This window comes from Hyla sarda, chromosome 12 (genome assembly GCF_029499605.1).
Source record: "Hyla sarda isolate aHylSar1 chromosome 12, aHylSar1.hap1, whole genome shotgun sequence".
NCBI classification, from domain to species: Eukaryota; Metazoa; Chordata; class Amphibia; order Anura; family Hylidae; genus Hyla; species Hyla sarda.
In genome coordinates, this window is record NC_079200.1 from 18,507,711 (window position 1) to 18,534,003 (window position 26,293).

Consider the following 26,293-nt stretch of genomic DNA (forward strand, 5'->3'; position numbering starts at 1 on the left):
GTGACTGCGCGGCATGGGGGGGCGGCCTCTATAACACACCGGGTGGTATATAAGAGGACGGTAGGGGGCGCGCTTGTACTTGTGCGGTCTATGGAAAGCACGTGACTAGCTGGCCGAGACTGTGCAACCAATCACAGCTCAGCTTTCACTTCTCGTATTTCTCTGGTAAAATGAAAGCAGAGCTGTGATTGGTTGCTAATGGGCAACATAGAATCTTACCACAGGATCGCAGCTCAAACCAGGGGCTTTTGTCCAAGCATGTCTGTCCACTTCCAGGAGTATTTATATGCACTCTCAGTGGGAGAGAGCATGCATTGATCACGGCTTCTAGTTTGCGCTGTTTTCTTTCAATACTTGACGGTATACTAAATGGTTAACAGGGTCTCCATTTTTTTGCAACTGGCTGAATTTCTGGCGACATTAACCACTTACAGTATACATTTTTTTAGGGGGGGGGGGAAGGAGCAGGACATTTTTAACATTGGTGTCCCACAGCAAGAGAATGCAAATCCGAACAAGAAATAGAATGGACGGCAACTCACTGTGATCCACGACTTCTTTATTCAACGAGGATGGGTGCAATGACAACCAGGCACAGTATGTAGAGCGGCGTTTCGCGTCACACGCTTCTCGGTAAGCCGGAAAAAGCGTGTAACGCGAAACGTCGCTGCTCTACATACCGTGCCTGTTTGTAATTGCACCCATCCTCGTTGACTATAGAATGACAAACAGGCACAGTATGTAGAGCGACGATTTGCGTCACACACTTCTTCCGGCTCACTGAGTAAGCCGGAAGAAACGTGTGATGCGAAACGTCGCTCTACATACCGTGCCTGTTTGTCATTGCACCCATCCTCGTTGAATAAAGAATGACAAACAGGCACAGTATGTAGAGCGACGTTTCGGTTCACACGCTTGTTTCGGCTCACTCGGTGAGCCGGAAGAAGCGTGTAACGCGAAACGTCGCTCTACATACTGTGCCTGTTTGTCATTGTCATTCTTTATTCAACGAGGATGGGTGCAATGACAATCAGGCACAGTATGTAGAGCGCCGTTTCGCGTCACACGCTTCTTCCGGTTCACTCGGTGAGCCGGAAGAAGCGTGTAACTCGAAACGTTGCTCTACGTACTGTGCCTGTTTGTCATTGCACCCATCCTTGTTGACTAAAGAATGACAAACAGGCACAGTATGTAGAGCGACGTTTCGGTTCACACGCTTGTTTCGGCTCACTCGGTGAGCCGGAAGAAGCGTGTAACGCGAAACGTTGCTCTACATACTGTGCCTGTTTGTCATTGTCATTCTTTATTCAACGAGGATGGGTGCAATGACAATCAGGCACAGTATGTAGAGTGCCGTTTCGCGTCACACGCTTCTTCTGGCTCACCGAGTGAACCGGAAGAAGCGTGTAACTCGAAACGTCGCTCTACGTACTGTGCCTGTTTGTCATTGCACCCATCCTTGTTGACTAAAGAATGACAAACAGGCACAGTATGTAGAGCGACGTTTCGGTTCACACGCTTGTTTCGGCTCACTCGGTGAGCCGGAAGAAGCGTGTAACGCGAAACGTTGCTCTACATACTGTGCCTGTTTGTCATTGTCATTCTTTATTCAACGAGGATGGGTGCAATGACAATCAGGCACAGTATGTAGAGTGCCGTTTCGCGTCACACGCTTCTTCCGGTTCACTCGGTGAGCCGGAAGAAGCGTGTAACTCGAAACGTCGCTCTACGTACTGTGCCTGTTTGTCATTGCACCCATCCTCGTTGACTAAAGAATGACAAACAGGCACAGTATGTAGAGCGACGTTTCGCATTACACGCTTCTTCCAGCTCACTCAGTGAGCCAGAAGGAACATGTAACACGAAACGTCGCTCTACATACTGTGCCTGTTTGTCATTGCACCCATCCTCGTTGACTAAAGAATGACAAGCAGGCACAGTATGTAGAGCGACGTGTCGCGCTACACGCTTCTTCCGGTTCACTCAGTGAGCCGGAAGAAGCATGCAACACGAAACGTCGCTCTACATACTGTGCCTGCTTGTCATTGCACCCATCCTCATTGAATATAGAATGACAAACAGGCACAGTATGTAGAACGACGTTTCGCTTCACACGCTTCTTCCGGCTCACTCGGTGAGCCGGAAGAAGCATGTAACGCGAAACGTCGCTCTATGTACTGTGCCTGTTTGTTATTGCACCCATCCTCTTTGAATTAAGAATGACAAACAGGCACAGTATGTAGAGTGACGTTACACGCTTCTTCCGGCTCACTCAGTGAGCCGGAAGAAGCGTGTAACGCGAAACGTCGCTCTACATACTGTGCCTGTTTGTCATTGCACCCATCCTCGTTGAATAAAGAATGACAAAAAGGCACAGTATGTAGAGCGAGGTTTCTCGTTACATGCTTCTTCCGGTTCACTCGGTGAGCCGGAAGAAGTATGTAACTCGAAAAGTTGCTCTATGTACTGTGCCTGTTTGTTATTGCACCCATCCTCTTTGAATTAAGAATGACAAACAGGCACAGTATGTAGAGTGACGTTACACGCTTCTTCCGGCTCACTCAGTGAGCCGGAAGAAGCGTGTAACTCGAAACGTCGCTCTACGTACTGTGCCTGTTTGTCATTACACCCATCCTCGTTGACTAAAGAATGACAAACAGGCACAGTATGTAGAGCGACGTTTCGCATTACACGCTTCTTCCAGCTCACTCGGTGAGCCAGAAGGAACATGTAACACGAAACGTCGCTCTACATACTGTGCCTGTTTGTCATTGCACCCATCCTCGTTGACTAAAGAATGACAAACAGGTACAGTATGTAGAGCGACGTGTTGCGCTACACGCTTCTTCCGGTTCACTCAGTGAGCTGGAAGAAGCATGTAACGCGAAACGTCGCTCTACATACTGTGCCTGCTTGTCATTGCACCCATCCTCATTGAATATAGAATGACAAACAGGCACAGTATGTAGAGCGACGTTTCGCTTCACACATTTCTTCCGGCTCACTCGGTGAGCCGGAAGAAGCGTGTAACGCGAAACGTTGCTCTACATACTGTGCCTGTTTGTCATTGTCATTCTTTATTCAACGAGGATGGGTGCAATGACAATCAGGCACAGTATGTAGAGTGCCGTTTCGCGTCACACGCTTCTTCTGGCTCACCGAGTGAACCGGAAGAAGCGTGTAACTCGAAACGTCGCTCTACGTACTGTGCCTGTTTGTCATTGCACCCATCCTTGTTGACTAAAGAATGACAAACAGGCACAGTATGTAGAGCGACGTTTCGGTTCACACGCTTGTTTCGGCTCACTCGGTGAGCCGGAAGAAGCGTGTAACGCGAAACGTTGCTCTACATACTGTGCCTGTTTGTCATTGTCATTCTTTATTCAACGAGGATGGGTGCAATGACAATCAGGCACAGTATGTAGAGTGCCGTTTCGCGTCACACGCTTCTTCCGGTTCACTCGGTGAGCCGGAAGAAGCGTGTAACTCGAAACGTCGCTCTACGTACTGTGCCTGTTTGTCATTGCACCCATCCTCGTTGACTAAAGAATGACAAACAGGCACAGTATGTAGAGCGACGTTTCGCATTACACGCTTCTTCCAGCTCACTCAGTGAGCCAGAAGGAACATGTAACACGAAACGTCGCTCTACATACTGTGCCTGTTTGTCATTGCACCCATCCTCGTTGACTAAAGAATGACAAGCAGGCACAGTATGTAGAGCGACGTGTCGCGCTACACGCTTCTTCCGGTTCACTCAGTGAGCCGGAAGAAGCATGCAACGCGAAACGTCGCTCTACATACTGTGCCTGCTTGTCATTGCACCCATCCTCATTGAATATAGAATGACAAACAGGCACAGTATGTAGAACGACGTTTCGCTTCACACGCTTCTTCCGGCTCACTCGGTGAGCCGGAAGAAGCATGTAACGCGAAACGTCGCTCTATGTACTGTGCCTGTTTGTTATTGCACCCATCCTCTTTGAATTAAGAATGACAAACAGGCACAGTATGTAGAGTGACGTTACACGCTTCTTCCGGCTCACTCAGTGAGCCGGAAGAAGCGTGTAACGCGAAACGTCGCTCTACATACTGTGCCTGTTTGTCATTGCACCCATCCTCGTTGAATAAAGAATGACAAAAAGGCACAGTATGTAGAGCGAGGTTTCTCGTTACATGCTTCTTCCGGTTCACTCGGTGAGCCGGAAGAAGTATGTAACTCGAAAATTTGCTCTATGTACTGTGCCTGTTTGTTATTGCACCCATCCTCTTTGAATTAAGAATGACAAACAGGCACAGTATGTAGAGTGACGTTACACGCTTCTTCCGGCTCACTCAGTGAGCCGGAAGAAGCGTGTAACTCGAAACGTCGCTCTACGTACTGTGCCTGTTTGTCATTGCACCCATCCTCGTTGACTAAAGAATGACAAACAGGCACAGTATGTAGAGCGACGTTTCGCATTACACGCTTCTTCCAGCTCACTCGGTGAGCCAGAAGGAACATGTAACACGAAACGTCGCTCTACATACTGTGCCTGTTTGTCATTGCACCCATCCTCGTTGACTAAAGAATGACAAACAGGTACAGTATGTAGAGCGACGTGTCGCGCTACACGCTTCTTCCGGTTCACTCAGTGAGCTGGAAGAAGCATGTAACGCGAAACGTCGCTCTACATACTGTGCCTGCTTGTCATTGCACCCATCCTCATTGAATATAGAATGACAAACAGGCACAGTATGTAGAGCGACGTTTCGCTTCACACATTTCTTCCGGCTCACTCGGTGAGCCGGAAGAAGCGTGTAACGCGAAACGTCGCTCTATGTACTGTGCCTGTTTGTTATTGCACCCATCCTCTTTGAATTAAGAATGACAAACAGGCACAGTATGTAGAGTGACGTTACACGCTTCTTCCGGCTCACTCAGTGAGCCGGAAGAAGCGTGTAACGCGAAACGTCGCTCTACATACTGTGCCTGTTTGTCATTGCACCCATCCTCGTTGAATAAAGAATGACAAAAAGGCACAGTATGTAGAGCGACGTTTCTCGTTACATGCTTCTTCCGGTTCACTCGGTGAGCCGGAAGAAGCATGTAACTCGAAAAGTTGCTCTATGTACTGTGCCTGTTTGTCATTGCTCCCATCTTCGTTGACTAAAGAATGACAAACAGGCACAGTATGTAGAGCGACGTTTTGCATTACACGCTTCTTCCGGCTCACTCGGTGAGCCGGAAGGAACATGTAACACGAAACGTCGCTCTACATACTGTGCCTGCTTGTCATTGCACCCATCCTCATTGAATAAAGAATGACAAACAGGCACAGTATGTAGAGCGACGTTTCGCTTCACACGCTTCTTCTGGCTCACCCGGTGAGCCGGAAGAAGCGTGTAACGTGAAACGTCGCTCTACATACTGTGCCTGGTTGTCATTGCACCCATCCTCGTTGAATAAAGAATGACAAACAGGCACAGTATGTAAAGCGACGTTTCGCGTTACACGCTTCCTCCGGCTCACTCAGTGAGCCAGAAGAAGCATGTAACACAAAACGTCGCTCTACATACTGTGCCTGCTTGTCATTGCACCCATCCTCGTTGAATAAAGAATGACAAACAGGCACAGTATGTAGAGCGACGATTCTCGTTACATGCTTCTTCCGGTTCATACGGTGAGCCGGAAGAAGCATGTGACCCGAAACGTCGCTCTACATACTTTGCCTGTTTGTCATTGCATCCATCCTCGTTGAATAAAGAATGACAAACAGACACAGTATGTAGAGCGATGTTTCGCGTTACACGCTTCTTCCGGCTCACTCAGTGAGCTGGAAGAAGCGTGTAACACGAAACGTCGCTCTACATACTATGCCTGGTTGTCATTGCACCCATCCTCATTGAATAAAGAAGTTGTGGATCACAGTGAGTTGCCGCCCATTCTATTTCTTACGTTCAGAAATATATCAGTCATGGCTGTTGGGGGCGGAGAAGCTGCTTGGGACCACCCTGATGACTCTAGGTTCAAGCAGCATGAAAGTGAAGACAGGTTCCTTTTAAGTGACCCTTGATGTGATCTAAGTTTGCAATTTACTGTATCAATCAAAATATTATTACAGATAGTACTTTAGTACCCCTTTGTTAGTACACTCTAACACTATGTCTATGGTACTATATATTGTGTTTCAGTGTGTTTCTGCATTACTTGTTACTTTTCAACAATGAACCGGCTTCAGCGTAAATCAAAAAGACCTTCACAACCTGGCACAGTATTTGGAATGGCCTCTTTTGAGATGATAGAAGATATTCTTGTTTGCTTGGCGAATGACAATGAGAATACTCTAGAGCGCCTATCGGAGCATGCAGGCTCATTCAAACAACCAAAAGTGATCGGTAAGTACCGGTACTTAGGTAAGGACTGGTATACACTGGCGCATAGTGTCCATGGTCACTGGAGTTATCAGATGCCTCACTTTAGCAAATCCATTCTGAAATACCTGTTTAGGCCACATTGTGGAGGACTTGGGTTGCAAAATTGGGCACAAAAGCTATCAATTATTAAAGGGGTACTCCGTTGCCCCAGCATTCAGAACATTTTGTTCCGAAAGCTTGGAGCGGGCAGCGGGGGTCGTGACGTCATGGCCCCCACCGCCCGCACCCAGCATTCTGAACAAATGCCAGGTGCTGAACAGAGATCGCGGGGGTCCCAGCTCCAGGACCCCCGTGATCAGACATCTTATCCCCTATTCTTTGGATAGGGGATAAGATGTCTAGGGGCGGAGTACCCCTTTAACAGTCCAATCCAGGAGTTTGGGGTCTTCAAAATCTGCTATGAAAATTTGTGGCGGATTTCACCCCAATAGTGAAATCCTTTGTCAACATCAACATGTAAGGAAGCATTCACATCATACTTTGTGCCTCTAGCGCACACATCTGTCAAAAGTTCAAAATCGGCTGCCAAAAAATTTCCGCGCTCGGATCGGCACAGACCCCATTTAATCAAATGACCCAAAAAGAGTTACCTAGTGACTCTGTTCGGGTCATTTTCTGACCGACTTTTGGCTCAGACTGAAAAAAAAAATGCAACAAACCCCATTTTCTAGTTCGGGCCAAAAGTTGCATACGGTTGGAAAATGACCCAAGCAGAGTCACCAGGTAACCCCGTTCAAGGGGATCTGTCTCTAGTCCAAGCAGAGATACGTCGGCAGCTGATTTTGAGCTTCTCCTGACGAATCTGTGCCATGGAGGCTCAAAAAGTGATGTGACTGTGCAGATTTGGACTAGAAAATTATGGCAGAAAAAGTCTGCTATGTTTGGTCTTACCCTTCTGGAATTATATTGGGCCGGGGACCTTTATTTAAGATTTATACCTTTAATGACTATTATGATTATTATTACAGAAATGGTCTTCCTATTGTCAGAACACTGGAGTCAGGACAACTCCACTAAATACCAGGCAGTGGAATTATTAGACAGGTACAGGTATTTATTAATATACTGTATATATATATGTATATATATATATTTATTTTTATATATATATATATATATATATATATATATATATATATATATGAAAAAAGAAGCTTGCACTCACCGCACCTGTAGACTTATTCATACGGTCAGTTCCGGCAGGGAGACTTCATTGATGCGGGGTGCTCAGAGGCAAACAGCCGTTTTCGCACAGTAGGTGTGGGCTTCTTCCGGCCTCTGAGCACCCCGCATCAATGAAGTCTCCCTGCCGGAACGGACTGACCGTATGAATAAGTCTACAGGTGCGGTGAGTGCAAGCTTCTTTTTTCATACTGTATTTGGCATATCAGCTCTAGCTATTTCATGCTTAGCACCCCGTAGTAGTACTTTTTTCCAGTTACCGGCTGCTGTCCTGTTCGTTGGGATTAATGTCTTCCCTGGCTACACATATGGAGCAGTCTGATTGTGCCCTCTGATTTGATCTTTGTTACTTTGTATATATATATATATATATATATATACATATAAAATCCAAAAATAAGCAGCACATCAAGAAAAATGAGGGTCTGTAGGTAGGGTGCACGCATGCTGGAGCCACGGTCCTCTGGTTCCTTGGTAATAGTCGTAGTAATATGCAGCACACCAAAATCTAGTGCAAAGTGCTTTTGCAAGCACTTTGCACTAGATTTTGGTGTGCTGCATATTACTACGACTATATATGCATACAGTGATCCTTCAACTTACAATGGCCTCAACATACAATAGTTTCAACATACAATGGTCTTTTTTGGACCATCGTAAGTTGAAACCAGACTCAACATACAATGTACAGACAGTTCAGATCTGTGAAACGTGTCAATGGCTGGAAGAACCAACCAATCAAAATGGGCATTCACTGGTAAAAACCCCTGTAATACTGAAGTGTATGCACTGACTGGTGTCTGGTAGCGCCCCCTACAGTACAGGGAGGTATTACATGTTCTGTAGCCTTTACCTGTACCAGGGTTAGCTGCTCCTTTGGACACCAGGTGAGGGCGACTCCATTACTTTTTATGACATTTGTGTGTACTGTACAGGACCCCGAAGAAGCTCCTGTCCTCTACATAGACCAGTGTTTCCCAAGCAGGGTGGCCCCAACTGTTGCAAAACTACAACTCCCAGCATGCCCGGACAGCCTTTGGCTGTCCGGGCATGCTGGGAGTTGTAGTTTTGCAACAGCTGGAGGCTCCCTGCTTGGGAAACACTGACATAGACCGTGATTTACAGCTCCTAGCCGATCTTTCCTTCTTTTATATGTAAGGATTTTCTTTATCTATATTAGTTATCTACTTATTTTTCTTTCATTCTCACTTTTCTCTATTTTTGGATGACATTTTGGTGCCTTTAGAACCAATTACCAGGTTTCCATAGAGTTATGGTCTCAACATACAATGGTTTCAACATACAATAGTCTTCCCAGAACCAATTAATACTGTAACTTGAGGGACCACTGTACGTGTAAGCCAGGTCCATATAATAGTTTGGAATCAATAGTGCTGGCCAACTTATTCTTTGGTTATATATATATATATATATATATATATATATATATATATATATATATTGTGACATGTCAGGTACTGAGTCAGTGCTCTGTTTCAGATTCCTGATCCTACATGTAGAGGAGCTATATAAATCCAGCGCCAAAGGCCTTAATAGTATGGAAGTGAAGACGTGGGACTCAATAAAAGCCGAAATATGTGACATGTTCCTGCTCCATTTGGCATCCTGTATTCAGATTACAAGCAAGTTACATTTTCACTATAATGTAAGATATTTGATTAATTAAAGTTGGTTTTCCCAAGATGCGAAAGTAATCCCCTCTTCAGTTGTCCTTGATTCATAGGATTAGGGGGGGGGTCACTGATCACAAGAATAGGGACAGTTATCCGCAGCAGTGCACATTCATTTTCTTTTGGGTTTCCAAACATTGTTGATCACTGAGCTTGTCCTCCACTCCAGGGATCGGTGAGGATCCCAACAGCCAACGCCCCATCAATCATCTAGATATCCTCAGAGCCTACTCACTGCCACTGAGGAGGTGAAATAACACTAAAAAAAGAAGAAACCTGCCATGTGGGTACGGCATTTCCTGTTTCCTTATTGACTCTCCTCCTGCTGACATCTGGCCACACGTTGTTGCCCCACCCAATCCCAAAATAAAAAATAAAAAAATACCATGTCGCAGAAAAGACATTTTGGATTTTTTTTGTGGAGTTTTTGGACAATACCAGGCTGTCTGTAGGTAGGAGCAGATAAATTGTTTTTCCTTATACAGTGACCCCCTCGACCTACGATGGGCCCGACATACGATCATTTCAGCATGCGATGGCCTCTCAGAGGCAGCATCAACATACGATGCTTTTGTATGTCAGGGCCATCGCATAAACGGCTATCCGGCAGCGCAGACTGCTTCAGCTGCCCCCGGATAGCCGTTTACGGTGCCCCGTGTGGTCCGCTGACGATCACTTACCTGTCCTTGGGGCTCCGGCGCGTCCTCTTCGGGATTCCCTGCATCGTCGGCGCTCTCCATCGTCGTCATCACGTCGCTGCGCGCGCCGTCCCGTCATCCAATAGGAGCGGCGTGCGTAGCGACATGATGGCGGCGACGGAGAGCGAGGATGCCGGGGAAGCAGAGGCCTTGCCGGAGCGGCGCGGACACCCCGGGGACGCGGCGACAGCGATGGAAGGCGACATCCCGGGCAGCGGTGACAAGCGGTGACGGTCCGGAGCGGCGGGGACAGGTGAGTATATCCTCCAATACCAGTGGTCTTCAACCTGCGGACCTCCAGATGTTGCAAAACTACAACTCCCAGCATGCCCGGACAGCCGTTGGCTGTCCGGGCATGCTGGGTGTTGTAGTTTTGCAACATCTGGAGGTCCGCAGGTTGTAGACCACTGTCCTATACTTTACATTGCACAGATCCCTCAACATGCGAAGGTTTCAACAAACAATGGTCCGTTTGGAACGGATTACCATCGTATGTTGAGGGGACCACTTTAGTTTCCTTTCTGTTTTATTTCCTGGTAAAGAGGTCTTTGTGGTTTTTTGATATTCCTTGATTAGGTTCAGTGAAGTGAGTGTCCTCACTTCTTTGAAAAAGCCAGGGTACGCTGGCGAAACGTTAGCAGGAGGGGCTATAATGTTTTTATAAAACGGCATCCTAGTGACACAAGAGTAATACTGTAATTGGGTGGGAGTTCTTTCTAGTCAGTGGTGGCAGCACTGTCTGTAAGAACTAGATTTTCCCACAGTGACACTGGTCACAAAGCACATTGAAAGTATTGATCTATTTGTAGTCACAGAGTGGATGACCGGACTTTTTAACATTTTTTCACTATGGCACCAAAAAGCACAATTTATAATTGTCACGATGCCGGCTGGCAGGTAGTGGATCCTCTGTGCCAGAGAGGGATTGGCGTGGACCGTGCTAGTGGACCGGTTCTAAGCCACTACTGGTTTTCACCAGAGCCCGCCGCAAAGCGGGATGGTCTTGCTGCGGCGGTAGTGACCAGGTCGTATCCACTAGCAACGGCTCACCTCTCTGGCTGCTGAAGATAGGCGCGGTACAAGGGAGTAGGCAAAAGCAAGGTCGGACGTAGCAGAAGGTCGGGGCAGGCAGCAAGGATCGTAGTCAGGGGCAACGGCAGAAGGTCTGGAAACACAGGCAAGGAACACACAAGGAACGCTTTCACTGGCACTAAGGCAACAAGATCCGGCAAGGGAGTGCAGGGGAAGTGAGGTGATATAGGGAAGTGCACAGGTGAACACACTAATTGGAACCACTGCGCCAATCAGCGGCGCAGTGGCCCTTTAAATCGCAGAGACCCGGCGCGCGCGCGCCCTAGGGAGCGGGGCCGCGCGCGCCGGGACAGAACAGACGGAGAGCGAGTCAGGTAGGGGAGCCGGGGTGCGCATCGCGAGCGGGCGCTACCCGCATCGCGAATCGCATCCCGGCTGGCAGCGGAATCGCAGCGCCCCGGGTCAGAGGACGTGACCGGAGCGCTGCCGCGGGGAGAGTGAAGCGAGCGCTCCGGGGAGGAGCGGGGACCCGGAGCGCTCGGCGTAACAGTACCCCCCCCCTTGGGTCTCCCCCTCTTCTTAGAGCCTGAGAACCTGAGGAGCAGACTTTTGTCTAGGATGTTGTCCTCAGGTTCCCAGGATCTCTCTTCAGGACCACAACCCTCCCAGTCCACTAAAAAAAAATTTTTCCCTCTGACCTTTTTGGCAGCTAAAATTTCTTTGACCGAGAAGATGTCCGAGGAGCCGGAAACAGGAGTGGGAGGAACAGATTTGGGAGAAAAACGGTTGAGGATGAGTGGTTTGAGAAGAGAGACGTGAAAGGCATTAGGGATACGAAGAGAGGGAGGAAGAAGAAGTTTATAAGAGACAGGATTAATTTGACACAAAATTTTGAAAGGACCAAGATAGCGTGGTCCCAACTTGTAGCTAGGGACACGGAAGCGGACATATTTAGCGGAGAGCCATACCTTGTCTCCAGGGGAAAAAACGGGGGGAGCTCTTCTTTTCTTATCCGCGAACTTCTTCATGCGTGATGAAGCCTGTAAGAGAGAATTTTGGGTCTCTCTCCATATGATGGAAAGGTCACGAGAAATTTCATCCACAGCGGGCAGACCAGAGGGCAAGGGAGTAGGGAGGGGGGAAGAGGGTGACGGCCGTACACCACGAAAAATGGGGATTTGGAGGAAGACTCAGAGACCCTGAAGTTATACGAGAATTCGGCCCATGGGAGGAGATCTGCCCAGTCATCCTGGCGGGAGGAAACAAAATGTCGCAAATAATCACCCAAGATCTGGTTAATCCTTTCTACTTGTCCATTGGACTGGGGATGATATGCAGAAGAAAAATTTAATTTAATCTTGAGTTGTTTACAGAGAGCCCTCCAGAATTTAGACACGAATTGGACGCCTCTATCCGAGACAATCTGCGTAGGCAACCCGTGAAGACGAAAAATGTGTACAAAAAATTGTTTAGCCAACTGAGGCGCAGAAGGAAGACCAGGAAGAGGGATGAAATGTGCCATTTTGGAGAATCGATCAACGACCACCCAAATAACAGTGTTGCCACGGGAAGGGGGTAAATCAGTAATAAAATCCATACCAATCAGAGACCAAGGCTGTTCGGGGACAGGCAGAGGATGAAGAAAACCAGCGGGCTTCTGGCGAGGAGTCTTATCCCGGGCACAGATAGTGCAGGCTCGCACAAAGTCCACAACATCCGTCTCCAGAGTCGGCCACCAATAGAAGCGGGAGATGAGTTGCACAGATTTCTTGATACCCGCATGACCTGCGAGATGGGAGGAGTGACCCCATTTGAGGATTCCGAGGCGTTGGCGAGGAGAAACAAAGGTCTTTCCTGGAGGAGTCTGCCTGATGGAGGCAGGAGAAGTGGAGATCAGGCAGTCAGGTGGAATGATGTGTTGCGGAGAGAGTTCAACTTCTGAGGCATCCGAGGAACGAGAGAGAGCCCTAATGTTCTTATCGGCAGGACGAAAGTGAATCTCAAAATTAAATCGGGCAAAGAACAGAGACCACCGGGCCTGGCGAGGATTCAGCCGTTGGGCAGACTGGAGGTAGGAGAGGTTCTTGTGGTCGGTGTAGATAATAACAGGAGAACTTGATCCCTCCAGCAGATGCCTCCATTCCTCAAGTGCTAATTTAATGGCTAGAAGCTCTCGATCCCCGATGGAGTAGTTCCTCTCCGCTGGAGAGAAGGTCCTAGAGAAAAAACCACAAGTGACAGCATGCCCGGAAGAGTTTTTTTGTAGAAGAACAGCTCCAGCTCCCACTGAGGAGGCATCAACCTCCAATAGGAAGGGTTTGGAAGGGTCAGGTCTGGAGAGGACGGGAGCCGAAGAAAAGGCAGACTTGAGTCGTTTAAAGGCGTCTTCTGCTTGAGGAGGCCAGGACTTGGGATCAGCATTTTTTTTGGTTAAAGCCACGATAGGAGCCACAATGGTAGAAAAATGTGGAATAAATTGCCTGTAATAATTGGCGAACCCCAAAAAGCGTTGGATAGCACGGAGTCCGGAGGGGCGTGGCCAATCTAAGACGGCAGAGAGTTTGTCTGGATCCATCTGTAGTCCCTGGCCAGAGACCAAATATCCTAGAAAAGGAAGAGATTGGCATTCAAACAGACATTTCTCAATTTTGGCATAGAGTTGGTTGTCACGAAGTCTCTGAAGAACCATACGGACATGCTGGCGGTGTTCTTCTAGATTGGCAGAAAAAATTAGGATATCGTCCAGATATACAACAACACAGGAGTATAACAGATCACGAAAAATTTCATTGACAAAGTCTTGGAAGACGGCAGGGGCGTTGCACAGTCCAAAGGGCATGACCAGATACTCAAAGTGTCCATCTCTGGTGTTAAATGCCGTTTTCCACTCGTCCCCCTCTCTGATGCGGATGAGGTTATAGGCGCCTCTTAAGTCCAATTTAGTGAAGATGTGGGCACCTTGGAGGCGATCAAAGAGTTCAGAGATGAGGGGTAAGGGGTAGCGGTTCTTAACCGTGATTTTATTAAGACCGCGGTAGTCAATGCAAGGACGTAGGGAACCATCTTTTTTGGACACAAAGAAAAATCCGGCTCCGGCAGGAGAGGAGGATTTACGGATAAAGCCCTTTTTTAGATTCTCCTGGACGTATTCGGACATGGCAAGAGTCTCTGGGGCAGAGAGAGGATAAATTCTGCCCCGGGGTGGAGTGGTGCCCGGGAGGAGGTCGATAGGGCAATCATAAGGCCTGTGAGGAGGTAGAGTCTCAGCTTGTTTTTTGCAGAAAACATCCGCGAAGTCCATATAGGCCTTAGGGAGACCGGTTACTGGAGGAACCACAGAGTTACGGCAAGGGTTACTGGGAACCGGTTTTAGACAGTTCTTGGAACAAGAGGACCCCCAACTCTTGATCTCCCCAGTGGACCAATCCAGGGTAGGGGAATGAAGTTGAAGCCAGGGAAGTCCAAGGAGAATTTCCGAGGTGCAATTGGGGAGGACCAAAAGTTCAATCCTCTCATGATGAGATCCGATGCTCATAAGAAGGGGCTCCGTGCGGAAACGTATGGTACAGTCCAATCTTTCATTATTTACACAATTGATGTAGAGGGGTCTGGCGAGACTGGTCACCGGGATGTTGAACCTGTTGACGAGGGAGGCCAAAATAAAATTTCCTGCAGATCCAGAGTCCAAGAAGGCCACTGTAGAGAAGGAGAAGGCAGAGGCAGACATCCGCACAGGCACAGTAAGACGTGGAGAAGCAGAGTAGACATCAAGGACTGTCTCACCTTTGTGCGGAGTCAGCGTACGTCTTTCCAGGCGGGGAGGACGGATAGGACAATCTCTCAGGAAGTGTTCGGTACTAGCACAGTACAGGCAGAGGTTCTCCATACGGCGTCGTGTCCTCTCTTGAGGTGTCAGGCGAGACCGGTCGACCTGCATAGCCTCCACGGCGGGAGGCACAGGAACAGATTGCAGGGGACCAGAGGAGAGAGGAGCCGAGGAGAAGAAACGCCTCGTGCGAACAGAGTCCATATCTTGGCGGAGTTCCTGACGCCTTTCGGAAAAACGCATGTCAATGCGAGTGGCTAGGTGAATAAGTTCATGTAGATTAGCAGGAATTTCTCGTGCGGCCAGAACATCTTTAATGTTGCTGGATAGGCCTTTTTTGAAGGTCGCGCAGAGGGCCTCATTATTCCAGGACAATTCTGAAGCAAGAGTACGGAATTGTACGGCATACTCGCCAACGGAAGAATTACCCTGGACCAGGTTCAACAGGGCAGTCTCAGCAGAAGAGGCTCGGGCAGGTTCCTCAAAGACACTTCGGATTTCCGAGAAGAAGGAGTGTACAGAGGCAGTGACGGGGTCATTGCGGTCCCAGAGCGGTGTGGCCCATGACAGGGCTTTTCCGGACAGAAGGCTGACTACGAAAGCCACCTTAGACCTTTCAGTGGGAAACAGGTCCGACATCATCTCCAGATGCAGGGAACATTGGGAAAGAAAGCCACGGCAAAACTTAGAGTCCCCATCAAATTTATCCGGCAAGGATAAGCGTATCCCAGGAGCGGCCACTCGCTGCGGAGGAGGTGCAGGAGCTGGCGGAGGAGATGACTGCTGAAGCTGTGGTAGTAACTGTTGTAGCATAACGGTCAGTTGAGACAGCTGTTGGCCTTGTTGCGCTATCTGTTGTGACTGCTGGGCGACCACCGTGGTGAGGTCAGCGACAACTGGCAGAGGAACTTCAGCGGGATCCATGGCCGGATCTACTGTCACGATGCCGGCTGGCAGGTAGTGGATCCTCTGTGCCAGAGAGGGATTGGCGTGGACCGTGCTAGTGGACCGGTTCTAAGCCACTACTGGTTTTCACCAGAGCCCGCCGCAAAGCGGGATGGTCTTGCTGCGGCGGTAGTGACCAGGTCGTATCCACTAGCAACGGCTCACCTCTCTGGCTGCTGAAGATAGGCGCGGTACAAGGGAGTAGGCAAAAGCAAGGTCGGACGTAGCAGAAGGTCGGGGCAGGCAGCAAGGATCGTAGTCAGGGGCAACGGCAGAAGGTCTGGAAACACAGGCAAGGAACACACAAGGAACGCTTTCACTGGCACTAAGGCAACAAGATCCGGCAAGGGAGTGCAGGGGAAGTGAGGTGATATAGGGAAGTGCACAGGTGAACACACTAATTGGAACCACTGCGCCAATCAGCGGCGCAGTGGCCCTTTAAATCGCAGAGACCCGGCGCGCGCGCGCCCTAGGGAGCGGGGCCGCGCGCGCCGGGACAGAACAGACGGAGAGCGAGTCAGGTAGGGGAGCCGGGGTGCGCATCGCGAGCGGGCGCTACCCGCATCGCGAATCGCATCCCGGCTGGCAGCGGAATCGCAGCGCCCCGGGTCAGAGGACGTGACCGGAGCGCTGCCGCGGGGAGAGTGAAGCGAGCGCTCCGGGGAGGAGCGGGGACCCGGAGCGCTCGGCGTAACAATAATTAAGTAGTTGCAATAAAAGTTAAGTTTTATTAACTTAGTTAAGTGGTCTCTAGTTTAGGGCAGTCCTTGGGGACTTGTCCCTAAAATTGTAATTTTCATTGTTTGGCCCTGAGACACTTAGGAGTATTTGATTGGTTAGGTTCAGTCATGTCAACATAGGAGCAGAAAATAAAATAAAATGATACGTGTATACGTGTGATTTATATTTACCGTCAATTACAGATTATCAACAACCACATGATTCTGCAATTTCTGAGGTCAGCGGGGTATTCTTACAAGAAAGAAGATATTGTGAGATCTGAACTAAGAGTGTTAACAACGCTTCACTTCAGCATAAATATCCACTCTCCTTTTACATACATAGAAATGCTTCTGGAGGTGTTAGGTAAGTGCTGTAACACTGGGTCTGTTACTATTACTACATATTATCATTTAAAGGGGTACTCCGGTGGAAAACTATTTCATTTAAATCAACTGGTGCCAGAAAGTTAAACAGCTTTGTAAATTACTTCTATAAAAAAAAAAAATCTTAATCCTTCCAGTACATATCAGCTGCTGAAGTTGAGTTGTACTTTTCTGTCTGACTACAGTGCTCTCTGCTGACTATCTCTGTCTGTCTCAGGAACTGTCCAGAGTAGGAGCAAATCCCCATGGCAAACCTCTCCTGCCCTGGATAGTTCCTGAGACAGACAGAGGTGTCAGACAGAAAAGAACAACTCAACTTCAGCAGCTCATAAGTACTGGTAGGATTAAGATTTTTTTTATAGAAGTCATTTACAAATCTGTTTAACTTTCTGGAGCCAGTTGATATGAAAAAAATTGTTATTCACTGGAATACCCCTTTAAAAGGAGGCATTCCCATCACCTAGATGAGGCTCCACAGTCCCTCCGGTCTTTTTTGTAACTCATTGACTTTAATGGGAGTTGGCTAAATGTCGGCTACCTGCCAGTTACACTGTTTACTTAAAGGGGTATTCCAGGCAAAACCTTTTTTTATATATATCAACCGGCTCCGGAAAGTTAAACAGATTTGTAAATGACTTCTATAAAAAAATCTTAATCCTTCCAATAGTTATTAGCTTCTGAAGTTTCCTGTCTAACTGCTCAATGATGATGTCACGTCCCGGGAGCTGTGGATGATGGGAGAATATCCCTTGCATGATGGGAGAATATCCCCATAGGAGCTGGACAGCTCCCGGGACGTGAGTCATCAGAGAGCAGTTAGACAGAAAACAACAACTCAACTTCAGAAGCTAATAACTATTGGAAGGATTAAGATTTTTTTAATAGAAGTAATTTACAAATCTGTTTAACTTTCCGGAGCCAGTTGATATATAAAAAAAAGTTTTGGCCTGGAATACCCCTTTAAGGCTACTTGAGGCGAAACACATCTATTGTCTGTCATCTATGGTGTATGGATTTTATTACCTGTCTACAGTGCTTTGACCATCTTTTTTTTAGAGACTGAGCTTTCAGGCTGCTTCTCTGTCAAAAATTATCTATGAATGAGAGGGCAGTAAGAGATTTATCATTGCTTTTAGAGCATTTTTTTTGTCTATGTTTTGGCGCAGTTCAGGCGCAAGCAGCATATTTAGCGACTTTTATGCGCCTTTTGATATAGACAGTTTCACTCTTTTTGCCGACCTGTACAGCTTTTTCTTTTTGACCATGCAGTCGTCACGTATTTATCATTTGCGATTTTTGTCAAAAGTTGTTATTTTGTGCGCAAAGGTACTTTTTTTAGGTGCAAAGCTACACCACCTACCAGTAGGCGCGAGAATCACTTCTACCTTCCACAATTCAACCTTTAACCTCTTGTGGACGACAGCGTCCCACTCCCCTTCTATGACACGTGCTCAGGAGCTGAGCGCGGGTCATAGCTGGGTGGTCCTGGCTGCTATCTGCCACCATGACCCATCTCTAATGCCAGACATCACCAATCACGGTAATGCCAGGCTTTAACCCCTTAGACACCGCAAACAAATTTGATTGTAGCGTCTAAAATGCAAGTAAAAATGTCTCCGCAGCTCTGTGAAAGTAAAAACACCTAACCTGCCAAATTCAGGACGCGGGAAAGTGTCTACTTCCCTCCCTCCCTCTAGAAAAAGTGTATGGCCCTCATTTACTATTGCAAACCCGACATGTTTTGTCGGGTTGTGCGCCAGATTCTGTTGCATTACGCCAGAAATTCTGTCTGGGCCAGATTTTGCGCCAGAATCTGCGCCAGAATTGAAAAAACCCAGACTAACTCTCCATTTTGCGAAGAAAACCCAGAGAAAGGGGCGTGGCAGCCGGGAAAGGGGGCGTGGTCTCCGAAAAGGGGCGTGTTCCCGACATTTTCACAAAAAAACAACATATTTACTAAGGTTTCCACATAAAATGTGGTGGATTTGAGTTGAGGAAAACCCTACAGATCAGAACATGTGTAAAAAAAGCAAAGTGTAGGGAAAGTGCAAAATATAGGGAAACCTTAGTAAATACCGTGGAAAATAAATTGTAGGGAATTAAAACCCACAAAGAAACCTACACAACACTCTTATCTTTATTCTGTAGGTCCATAGGATTACAACGATACCTAAATTATATACCGTCATTTATTTTACTTATTTTTATTTTTTAAATATGACTTTTTGTATGAAAATTAGTATGTTTAAAATTGTCCTCTTCGGACCTGTATAACATTATATTTTTTTTACCGTAAGCGGGGATGTGTAAGGGCTCATTTTTTGCGTCGTGATCTGTAGTTTTTACACTCCTCTCTTAGTAAATAAGAGCTTTTCCCACCACCGCAGAGCTGCACAAAATTCATCATCCTGCTGCACCATCTTGATAAATAAGATGCACGCTAGTCAAACCCACCATCCAAATAAGCGTGGGAAAATTCTCTACCGTAGACATTATTGTTACGGAACACTGCATGAAGGTGAACGCCGCGAGCGCTCCGGGGAGGAGCAGGGACCCGGAGCGCTCGCGGCGTTCACCTTCATGCAGCGCTCCAGTCAGACCCGCTGACCGTGAGCGCTGCATCAGTGTTACTGGTGGGGATGCGACCCGCGTACCGGGACGCGCCCGCTCGCGGCTCGCATCCCAATCCCCTCACCTGTCCTGTCCTCCGTCGGCTCAGTCCCGGCGCGCTCGGCCCTGCTCCCTAGGGCGCGCACGCCGGCTCTCTGCGATTTAAAGGGCCAGCGCGCCACTGATTGGCGCCTGGCCCAATCAGCACTCACACCTGTGTACTCATTATAAAAACCCACTTCCCCTTCCTAGCATCGCCGGATCTTGTTGCCTCAGTGCCAGTGAAAGCGTTTCCTTGTGTGTTCCTAGCTTGTGTTCCAGACCTTCTGCCGTTGCCCCTGACTACGATCCTTGCTGCCTGCCCTGACCTTCTGCTACGTCCGACCTTGCTCTTGCCTAATCCCTTGTACCGCGCCTATCTCAGCCGTCAGTTGGGATTGAGTCGCTATCGGGTGGAACGACCTGAGGGTTACCTGCCGCTGCAAGTCCATCCCGCTTTGCGGCGGGCTCTGGTGAAAACCAGTAACCCCTTAGACTCCGTTCCCCTGGTACAGCCCACGTCATCACCCCACTGACACAGAGGATCCACCACCTGTGTCCTCACAGTATACCCATCCGGATCCTGACAATTATTTGATAAATCTGGGCCAATGTGTAAAATCAAGGACAGGCTGTAGAAGAGAAACTAAGCAAAATTTAATAAAGACAGGCAGAAAATAGATTCTTCTTTTACCATAATAAAGTAGAAAACCACAAGAAGTACAAAAATGCTTTCAACAAGATGATGACCATAGCTTTAATGTTAAGAGTACAGTCGTGTTTCCCCCCCCGCAGGGTATAATGGCTCTTCTTTGAAAATGGTGGATGTGCAGGATATGTGTGTAAAGGTCTTGGATTTGGTTTATTTACTAAGAACCCCTATGTATGAAGCAGTTCTAAAGGCATCTGTGGATCTTTCTACGCCAACTAGTTTGCAAAGGTAAGGATGTAATTCCCCTCTCTCAGCAAATATTAAAGGGAACCTTTCATGCTGCCCGAATAATCAGTCATTGGGGTAGTTACTGGTGGCTTCTCTCTTTCCTACCAGCCTTGATTATGAATCTTTCCCTATACCCAAAAAGGGAGTGACCTATCAATCAAGGATGGTGGGGGCAAGGAGAAGCCACCAGGGACTACGCCAAAAACTGTTGGTTCAGGCAGCATAAATGTGATCACAGGTTCTTTTTAAAGGGGTACTCTGGCCCTAGACATCTTATACCCTATCCAAAAGATAGGGGATAAGATGTCTGACCGCGGGGGTCCCGCTGCTGGGGACCCCCGCAATCTTGCATTCAGCACCCACCTCTTTGAGCTGCACGCCGCGCTGCCAGCTCACAAACTGGCAGTTGCCGAGCATGGGGCCGGAGTATCGTGACGTCACGCCCCGCCCCCCGCTATGCAAGTCTATGGGAGGGGGCGTGATGGCCATCACGCCCCCTCCCATAGACTTGCATAGCGGGGGCCGGCAGTTTGTGAGCTGGCAGCGCGGCGTGCAGCTCAAAGAGGTGGGTGCCGAATGCAAGATTGCGGGGGTCCCCAGCAGCGGAACTCCCGCAATCAGACATCTTATCTCCTATGCTTTGGATAGGGGATAAGATGTCTTAGGGCCGGAGTACCCCTTTAAGGGTAACTGTGTCTTTTCAAGCCTTTTCCCATACAAAATGGAACAAGGTAGTGTGTGCTGTTTATTGTAGTCAATGATTTCTCTACTTACCTTATAATCTTGTCTTGTCTCCACAATGTGTCTTTTTTTAATTCCTTTTATTTGTTATGTCATTTTTCTTTTTCTTATTGAGAATTCATTACATTCTTTGTCTGGTTAGGAGCAAATTTCTCCCAGTGAAAGAAGATCAGATGCTCTTGGCCACAGGAGTTATTTCTGCCAGCACCTTCATAATAAACCGAGACTTGTGGAATGAGGTAACCGACCAATCTTCCCATATTGCCTCTATCTTACAGATATAAAGCAAGATATAAAGCTAGAGCAAGCACTCTCGCATAAAGAGTTCACTACAGGATGGAAACGCGTTAAAGGGGTACTCTGGTGGAAAACTTATTTTTTTTTAAATCAACTGGTGCCAGAAAGTTAAACAGATTTGTAAATTACTTCTATTAAAAAAAATCTTAATCCTTCCAGTACTTATTAGCTGCTGAATACTACAGAGGAAATTCTTTTCTTTTTGGAACACAGAGCTCTCTGCTGACATCTCTGTCCATTTTAGGAACTGTCCAGAGCAGCATATGATTTCTATGGGGATTTTCTCCTACTCGGGACAGTTCTTAAAATGGACAGAGATGTCAGCAGAGAGCACTGTGCTCGTGATGTCAGCAGAGAGCTCTGTGTTCCAATAAGAAAAGAATTTCCTCTGCAGTATTCAGCAGCTAATAAGTACTGGAAGGATTAAGATTTTTTAATAGAAATAATTTACAAATCTGTTTAACTTTCTGGCACCAGTTGATTAAAATTTTTTTTTTCACCGGAGTACCCCTTTAAACATGTGCTTTTACTAATGTACCTACTTTTATACTATTTTCTCCTGCACGGGAGAAGCACCAGCTTGATTTATGCCATTTTAAACATCTTTTGGGGATGTAAACGTTGTCCATTCCACCTAAAAGCATCACTGTCATTTGTGTAAACCTTTGAAACGTACCCGTCAGATCCCACAAAAAAAAAAACTAAACTGTTATTGTTACTCAGTACCTCATCCTGATCATGAACATGTAATTATGTATCTATCACCCACATTTCACAAAAAAATAGCATATTACAGCTGCCTACTGTCTTTTCCATCTTATCAAAGGGAGGGGATGTGTCCCTGTTTTGCCTGTGCTGTGCTGACTCCTCCCCCTTCCTCATTCTGCTGATTCACTGCTCTCAGGAGCAAGGCAGCCCTGCTCTCTAACCCTTTCCTCTCTGGTTTTATGCTGTACACACACACACAAACACACTGATTATTGGAGATTGCCTGCACTCCATAACTTACATCTTCCTATGTCATTCATGTGTATTATCCTTAGGCAGTCCTGTAATGCTGGGACTGGAATAGTTGGAGGTACACTGTTTGGCGTTCACCTGGATGAGACATCTTATCCCCTATCCTTTAGATAGGAAAGAAGATGTCTAGGGGTGGAGTACCCCTTTAAATCTTGTAGATTGTTGGAACTAAATGATACATTTAGGCTTGGTACACACTGTGTAGTTGTATGGAACTTGTCTGATGTTGTGTTCCCCATCAACTTACATGCAAATACAAAATGGAACTCAAAATGGAATTTTTTAAAATTTTCTTAAAGGTGTTGCTCAATGAAAGAAACAGCCTGTGCGTGGTACAAAAAGTATAATAAAGCAACTGACTAATATACTGTTATAAATCATAGTGGACAGATATTCCATTATTAGCTGAGCTGTCTGGCATGTAGCTGTGATGCTCCATCACACTCTCTGAAAACAAGGTTCCTGTCCCTGCTCCCCCTCCTCTCCTGTTCAGTGGAGACCATTGTTGTAAAGAGGGGGAAGCTCATATTACTGTTCTTTAGCTTTTAAGGCAGCAGGAAGCCTTTCTAAGACATAAGACAGCCTGTTCTGATGGAAACTACTGTGACTGAAAAAGGCTTCCTGTTGCCTTAATATTTAATGAGCAGTAATATGAGCTCCCCTATTTACAATGTTCTTGTCCTTTCCCAACAGGAAATGAAAAGGAGTTGGGACAGAAGCTCTGCTTTCAGAGAGTGTGATAGAATGTTACAGCTACAAGCCACACAGCTCAGCTCATATGGAAGATCTGTGCCGTATGGCTAATAACATTATATTAGTAGATTTCTTCATGATACTTTTTGACACCATACACAGGTTTTTTCTTTCACTGAACAACCCCTTTGAGCAGCATTAAGGGGGTTGACCAGTTTTCTAGTATACAAAAGTGTCTATATTTTTGGCGTAACAAAACAATTATAACTTTTCCGCCCATTTACGCCACCAATGTCAGTTTTCAAAAGTGTGGGTGGGTCTTAGTGTAAGAAGATGTGGCTTCCTGCAACCTAGCAGATTTAATATAACTTACGCCAGAATTTGGTTTAAGTAATGTCTGGAATCTACTTCAACTCAAGGCTAGAGTAGATTTTAACGTCTGGTTTGCAAAAGGCATACTTACCTACCCCTGGTCCTCTACAGCTCCTGTTCAGCTCCTTCCTTTACCTTGTTCTTCTTTCTGCTTCCAAGACAAGCACTTGGTGCATGACCGCCGGCTTAGCCTATCACTGGCCACAGTGGTGTCTCAGGTAGTGATTGGCTGGCAGTTTGTGCACTGAGAGTTTGTCTCAGAATCAGGAAGGAGACAGAAAAACAAGGGACCAGAAGGATCCTGTAATACCCCATGGGTGTGGACCCAATACGCCACAAGTGGCAGGCAGAATGGGGCAAACTGACACTAATGACACTAATGATAGCGTCAGACACAGCAAAGCTGAACAGGTGTTTATTAGCTGAGCAGATGCTGTGAAAACAACTAGCAAGGATGGCTGCAGGTTCAGGCTAAAACAAGCTGCAAGTAGACAGGAATAGTGGTATATAGTCTAAGACCATAGTCCAGTAGACAGGCAGGGTCAGGAACACAGGCACAGCAGACAAACTGGATCAGGAACTCAGGTTCAGAAGACAGGGTTCAGGGACCTTATCAATACAGAAAACACAACCTTGCTGAGGCATCAGGAAACAGTTGGAGCTGTTTTTTTTTTATAGGGAATGCCAGGCAGGGATAGGAGGAGGATCCATTAGTAAGTGCACCCTGTCTCTATATGATTCAGCCAGTGCTTGCATGGACCCTAGAGTATAAAGCAGGAACTGCAGCAGGAGACACTCCAGAGCAGCAAGGCCAGGAAGCAGCAGATACATGGCACAGAGGATATTGACTGCTGCTGGTAAGAACTAGGACACATGGTAAGCTGGTGGTTGCCAACCAGCAGCATTACAGATATGAACAGGAACTGCAGGGGATCAGGGTAAGTATGGCTTTTTTTTTTTTTTTTTTTTTACAAAAGCTGGCATAATCTTCTCAGTTAAAGGGGTACTCTGCGGTTCAACGTCCACCCTTCTCAATGCAAGTCTATGGAAGGGGCATCATGCCCCCTCCCATAGACTTGTATTGAGGGGGCGGGCATGATGTCATCAGTGGGCAGGGCCCGTCCCTGGGGCCTGTCCCCTGCACCGCCCGTCATCAGCCTCGGAAAAAACTTAGCTCCGGGCTGCCGAGGTACCGGGCTGTTGCAGGGGGATCACGAGGGTCCCCAGCGGCGGGTCCCCCTAGATCAGACATCTTATCCCCTATCCTTTGGATAGGGGATAAGATGTCTAACAGCAGAGTACCCCTTTAAGATCAGTATGTGAACGGACGGTTTTAATAAATTCATCTCTGGGTGTTTTTGTTGATAGGAAACAATACTGTCACTTTTCTCTGAAAATAAAGTTGCATTAAAGCAATCTTTTAAAAGATCCCGAAGTTTGCCAAATTGCGCGGTCAGAAACCTTAACCCACTGTCTGTATCTAAGAATTACCAAAACTAACTTGCTTTGATCTAAAGGGGTATTTTGGATTTTTGTTTTATTGACTATGCTGCAGGGGCTATAAAGTTAGTGTAGTTCATAATATAGTGTCTGTACCTGTGTGTGATGGTGGTCTCGCAATGTTCTGTGTTTTTTGCCACAATGTTTATGGTTAACACCATACAAAATGAGTGTCATCTTAGGTTTTCCCAGGTTGCAGGGCGACTCGAGATATTACATCACTAGTCAGGTGATCAGAGAAACCTGTCTTTGCTTTAATGGGTGGAGTGACCGCTGGGTGGAAGGGAGATCATTCTGCAAGGAATTGTAGTTTTGCAACCGCTGGGGGCACCCTGGTTAGAAAACACTGGTCTATTGCATGGAAAGGAGCACAGGTGTGTTTCAATGGATGGGGTGGCTGATGTGTGGTAGACAGAAAGGTAACCTTACACTTACAAACAAGGAATTATGGGACTTGTAGTTTAAAGGGGTACTCCACTGCCCTGTCTTCCGGAGCTCCGCTCGCAGCGTCCGGAAGTTTATTACTCCGGACGCTGTGTGCGGGCTTCCGTGTTGGAGGCCGCCCCCTCGTGACGTCACGCCCGCCCCCTCAACGAGGGGGCGGGCGTGACGTCACGAGGGGGCAGCCTCGAACACAGAAGCCCACACACACACAGCGTCCGGAGTAATAAACTTCCGGACGCTGCGAGCGGCGCTCCGGAAGACAGGGCAGTGGAGAACCCCTTTAAGTAAACGAACTTCAACAGGAAATACACAGCTTACAAAAAGATAGCCACACTGTTATGGTAATTAGCCTCAAGACAAGTGCAGATCCTTCCTAAGCATGTCCATTACTGTCTGCCAGGTAAGTACTAAAATCATCTTATGGTGGAAAACCCCCTTTAAATCCTGGAGGTTTTCCAAAAAGACACTTATGTTGCGGTTTTCTTCTGTGCAGTTTTTTGCTTTGTTCTTTCTCAGTTTTCTCTCCCTATATTTCCCCTGTAGGTTCTGAAGCATTTAAGTAACATCACAGGCATTACAGTGAGCTCGGTGTTTGACATGTGCTCGGCCATACTGAAGCATTGTGTGGGCAAAACTGCCCTGTCCAATTCTTAAGAAACAAATACAGTGAGAAATGCTCTTCAGAATACCGTATCCTATTATGCCTTTTAATGTTCAGGTTAAAGGGGTATTCCAGGAAA

The 26,293-nt window shown here is 47.1% G+C and overlaps 1 protein-coding gene across 2 annotated transcripts; it reads left to right on the forward strand.

Annotated features, from left to right (window-relative positions):
• Positions 1 to 17: 17 nt before the first annotated feature.
• CNTD1 (cyclin N-terminal domain containing 1) lies at positions 18 to 26,293 on the forward strand. Of its 2 annotated transcripts, none has more exons than XM_056548385.1 (8): positions 18 to 60; positions 6,175 to 6,378; positions 7,386 to 7,461; positions 9,100 to 9,265; positions 16,715 to 16,877; positions 20,342 to 20,486; positions 21,370 to 21,466; positions 26,097 to 26,293. In XM_056548385.1, the coding sequence occupies exons 2-8, from the start codon at positions 6,207 to 6,209 to the stop codon at positions 26,205 to 26,207; spliced, it is 930 nt and encodes a 309-aa protein (XP_056404360.1). In that variant the 5' UTR covers positions 18 to 60; positions 6,175 to 6,206; the 3' UTR covers positions 26,208 to 26,293. The 2 variants fall into 2 exon arrangements, with proteins under 2 accessions (XP_056404360.1, XP_056404359.1); XM_056548384.1 differs by lacking the exon at positions 18 to 60 and adding an exon at positions 177 to 360.